Below are 4,781 nucleotides of genomic sequence, written 5' to 3'. Positions count from 1 at the left end.
ACTTTTTATTGCCTAACAGGAGTGGGTGACAATAGTTGAATAAACTTATGGCTCTCAAAATGGTATCAGTGTCCTATTTGTTGGTACTCGCCGATACCGATACCACCATCTTAGGGCAGTATCGGGGCCCCGTCCGATACTGGTATCGGTATCGGTGCAACACTAGTGAAAATGTAATGAGTAGAAGTGAGAAGTAGGAAGAAAAATAACTAATGGAGTAAAGTATGGATACCTAAAAAGTGTACTTAATTATAGTAACGAAGTATTTGTACTTTGTTATTTGACAACTCTGGGCACAACATTACTGCACAAGGAGAGTCAGAGTATTACTTTCTGCAATAGTGGAATAGTTGTTGCTCATTTATGTTGGAAATGCTATTAATGTTGTCTAAAATTGCTTTATGTATCTTTTTATTCAATTCACTCTATAATACTTAATCTTATTTTTTTTTAAATCTTAATAAACAGAACTTTTGTCATCAATTTATCAGATTGATTGAATACAACACTGGATTAATATTTATTAAAGTACTCTGGCTAGGTTGGTTTTAATAGTTTTTGGTTGTGCTCAGTTTTCTTGTTTATTTCAGGATAAATATAAAAATATATAGTTATATTAAATTCCTAAGATACTGTTAAAGATAAACAAATAAATCTGAAGGTTAGATTTTTCTTAACTGTTTATTCTGGAGCATTGTACGCATTTGAAAGTGCTGTGAATACATATTACACATAGATAAATTGTCAAGGATTTAAATGACAACAAAATGTATTTTGTTTTAATTTATAGTTTTCATTTAAATAATTTAATTTGATAAATTTTACCCAACTTTTAGGTAACGGATTTTATAGTTTGTCTCTTATTATTTTTTTATTATTTTGAAACGGGCTAAGCTGTTTCACATTTCACTGGTGCTCACATTTCCGCTTCCGGTCGGGTTGTGCAACTATTTTTAGACTGGCGCGCGCTCTTCAAAAACATAGATGAGAAACGCGCGAGGATAGAGCAGCAGCAAGACCTGAGACATCTATTTGTTTTCATCATTCATTGTTCAAGGTAAACCAGAAGAAATGTATATGTGTGTAATGACGACCAACCTGCGTTTTCCCTGGATGTTTGTTAACTTTATTCTCGATTTTAAATTGCGCGTTTAACGATCACATTTTAAAATTGTAAATACGACTCATCACATAAGTTAAAACTACCATGTTTTAAGTAGTTTTTAAAGATGAAATTGTGTTTTACTTTTGATAATGCGCGGACAAAGTGGTTTATTCAGCTGTGCAAGAGTCTGGGTTGTAGCTGACACACTTGTTTGTTTCATAAGATGATCATCCCGCCAAATGCGCGTTTGCTTTAACAGTTTACTTCTAAATATTGTGGGGGACTTTAGTATTTCCTACCAGGTAAAAGTGAAAAACGACTTATCTTTAAGACATAACTAAAGTGTCTTTACGTATTATACTGAAGTAGAAGATTAAATCAGACCTGTACTGCTATAAGCTAATTTACCGTAAAACACGGAAGGAGCAATTTTCTTTCGCGAGCCTTCTTGAAATTCATACTGGAAGGTTTATTAACGAACCTCTGCCTATTTATTTATGATACTTTTCACTTTCAAACACGTATAGCTTAATTTTTAAAGATTATTCGACCTGTTTGACAGAAGAAAAAAGACAGTTAAAAGACTTATTATTTTGTATGTGTAAAAGTAGACATAAACCAATTAATTTATAAAAACACCTTTAATTTTAGGCACTATGCTTTCAATTCGCCATTCTCAATTTATCAAATGCCTCAGCATTAACTGATATCTCTTTTAAAGGTTTTAAACAATGCATCTAGTCACAAAAATCAGAAAGGTTGTGGAAATATGCTTTGCATAAATTAAAAATGTACTGTCCTGGAACATTTTTTATTTATCCTAAAAACCAAATATCCTGTGCTATTACACCTAGGTATACTTTGAACATGATACCAACCTCAACCAGAAAGCGAAAACTGTCCTCACTGGACTCTGAAAGGTAAGCTGTAAAAATGAATGAAGATTAAACGAATAAAAGATTTATGCAAATGTACTCCCTAAAAGTAAGCTCTGATTTCACATAATGGTTTGAGTAAAAATGTAATGCGTACACCTGGAATCTGGCTTCTAGTCTGACATTTTTCTCATTAGTCACCCTGCCAAGAAGGGCATGAAGGAGCAAGCCTCGCCAGTAAAGAGAAGATCCCCCCGAAAGCGCTTGCTCTCTCCACATGTGGAGAAGCAAGCAGGACAGGAGTCGCCACATAAGCCAGCAGGTAAGACAGGCCAGTTTAGTGTGACCTACCATTCCTTTTGGCTCCGGCAATAAAAATCTAAAGGTTTTCTGGTTACTGTGAGAAAATCTACTTATTTTTTCAGGCTCTCCACGTAGATCACCACGTAAATCCCCTTCGATGGTTACAAGCTCCTTCTATGGCAAGCAGAAGACCATTTATCTCAATCCACTTGAGAGAAAGGCAGTAAAAGAATCTCTGCCTTCCCTCCCCCCTGTTATTACCTCCCCCCCACCATCAGCCCAAAAAACAGAAAAGAAAATGAAGAAAACTGTAAAAAGAGGCAACAAATCCAGAAATGCAATAACAGGATCCGGTAAGAGAGGAAAGAAGAGTACCAAAGGTTCTCCAGCATCTAAAAAGGCAGTTGAACCATCCAAAAGGAATACCAGGTTTGTTTCTGATGCTTTATTTTAAATATATTTAGATGAACTCTTCTAGTATTAAACATTGGCTTTCAATTTATTTAGCAGCCTTGCAGTTAAACCAACATCCACCAGCAGCAGCAATGTACCAGCAAACAACAACCCAGTAGAGGCAAAGAAGGGAATCACGCTCTCTTTCGCCAGCCTGAAGCCCAAGCCCAAGATCTTTGTTGGAGCCGCTTTCTTTGGTACAGGAAAGAAGCCAACATCCATGTATAAGAGACCTGCTCCGAAGTCCTCAGCCAGGCCAGCTCCAGTTAAGTCCAGGAGCCAAACTGGACCCCCACAGCAGAATGCTAAGACACCAAAGCAGCAGGTGGATCCAAGGGTTGCATCACAGCTGCAGGAGCCAGGAAAGGTTTGTGTGTTATTAGCTAAAAAAAATCCATTTAGTGTCTCACAATGGAGAAATTGTGGTGTTAAAGCACCAATAGATTATAGGAAAAGTGGTTGCACAAATGTGGACCTTTAAAAAAAAAAAAAATAGTGTCTAAATAATTGAAAGATGTTTTGCAGTTTTTCCATCTTTAATTCTCATCTAGGATTCCTTATAATCTTAGAAAGTTTTCCTCGTCATTGATGTAAAACAGAAGTTACAAGTACCTTGTTTAAAACTGAATCAATAAAAGTGATGTCTATGTTAATTTGTAACCAATCTTAGTGTTTGTCTGGAGAGATTGTCATAAAGAATCAATGAACCTTATGATTTAAATCATTTTTTTCATTCAGTTTGCAATATTAAATGTTTTAACGTGATTTTTTCTTTGTTGTGATTGCTGTACAGCAAATGGATGTGAAGGAGATCCAAGACGGTACAAAGCAGAGGACGAAGTTTGATCCAACTGACTGGATGGATGTTAATGATGGGGAGTCAGAAACCGTCAAACCATCGAGGTAAAACTGGTTTAAAAGACGAGAGAGGGCTCCCCTTCACAAGATAAATTTTCCATTCTTAAAAATCCTTTTTTTTTTTAAATTTCAGACATGTATGTGTTTCTAACTTTTGTAGGTCAAAATGTTTTAGATTATATTTTTCCATGTTTTTCCTTTTAATTGAAATGGGATACAAATGAAATTATGCTTACCGGTAGTTTGTGTAACAAATGCTTCATTAGTTTATATCTGGCATTCTTTATCTTTTGATTTGACAACTTTAAAATTCTGTAGAAACAACAGTAAACAAAATTTAGAGTAAAGCTAAACAATTTTGCAAAAAAAATAAAAATTGGATTATCTTAAACTAATAGTACAATTTCAATTTTCTTAAGCACAAGCATATAGATTTTCCAATCCAGAATTTTTGTTTTTTCATGACCTTAAAATTAGGCATGTCCCGATTCCATTACTGTTACCTTTGAGTAAAAAAAGCTAAATTCTGCTTGCATGCATTGATCAGTGAGCTAGCTGAAAATGAACCGTTCAGCTTTAGTCTTTAGACGTTTATTCTGCCATATAATAAAAAATCTATCTGCAGTCCATATGTAATACTGTATGGAACCTGCAGTAAATTTAAGAGTGAAAAAAAAAACTGTTGTTGCTTTTTCCAAATAATTTTTTCTGAAGCTTACACAAGGCAGTGCACATCTGCTGTGTCTAAAATGTGACACTTGATATGTTAGATAAAGAAGGCATCATGTTAACTACAAAGGCAGTTGGAGTAAAGATATGTAGGGATGTGCTTTGAGTAGATTGGAACCTTATTTAATTAAAAAGTAACATTGAACATATTTAAGACTGAAGAAATGCCGAACTCCACATATTCCTATGGTATTAAGTTTTTCCATTAAAACTTGTCAGCTGTCAATCTTTGTCTCCCTCAGCTCCCCTGAATTAATGGCTGAAACACATGGGGTTACAAAACAAGTGAAGATTGTTCTTTCCAGGACGCCAAGTCCTAAATCTACAGCTTTGTTCTTCGACAACCAGGTAGGGATGACACATTTGTTAAAGGAGAAGTTCGGTTTTTTACACTTTAAGCCCATTTTCTGTAGTGTCCAGGATGAAATCGAATGATCGACACCAAAAGTTTGACAATT

General features: G+C 35.1%; 1 protein-coding gene across 2 annotated transcripts in view; it reads left to right on the top strand.

Moving 5' to 3' along the window:
* Positions 1 to 943: 943 nt before the first annotated feature.
* esco2 (establishment of sister chromatid cohesion N-acetyltransferase 2) overlaps positions 944 to 4,781 on the top strand; it is an 8,608-nt gene continuing 4,770 nt past the window's right edge. The window contains exons 1-7 of one of the 2 annotated variants that reach the window (XM_015371766.1): positions 944 to 1,057; positions 1,960 to 2,025; positions 2,178 to 2,302; positions 2,406 to 2,712; positions 2,794 to 3,103; positions 3,530 to 3,639; positions 4,566 to 4,671. In XM_015371766.1, the coding sequence (XP_015227252.1) occupies positions 1,973 to 2,025; positions 2,178 to 2,302; positions 2,406 to 2,712; positions 2,794 to 3,103; positions 3,530 to 3,639; positions 4,566 to 4,671 (1,011 nt within the window). In that variant the 5' untranslated portion in view covers positions 944 to 1,057; positions 1,960 to 1,972. Of the gene's footprint in view, positions 1,058 to 1,959; positions 2,026 to 2,177; positions 2,303 to 2,405; positions 2,713 to 2,790; positions 3,104 to 3,529; positions 3,640 to 4,565; positions 4,672 to 4,781 lie in introns of both variants that reach the window. The other variant, XM_015371765.1, reaches the window with a different exon arrangement.

The sequence above is a fragment of the Cyprinodon variegatus genome, unplaced genomic scaffold (genome assembly GCF_000732505.1).
Source record: "Cyprinodon variegatus isolate N-32 unplaced genomic scaffold, C_variegatus-1.0 Scaffold64, whole genome shotgun sequence".
NCBI classification, from domain to species: domain Eukaryota; kingdom Metazoa; phylum Chordata; class Actinopteri; order Cyprinodontiformes; family Cyprinodontidae; genus Cyprinodon; species Cyprinodon variegatus.
This window is presented reverse-complemented; position numbering and strand designations above follow the sequence as displayed.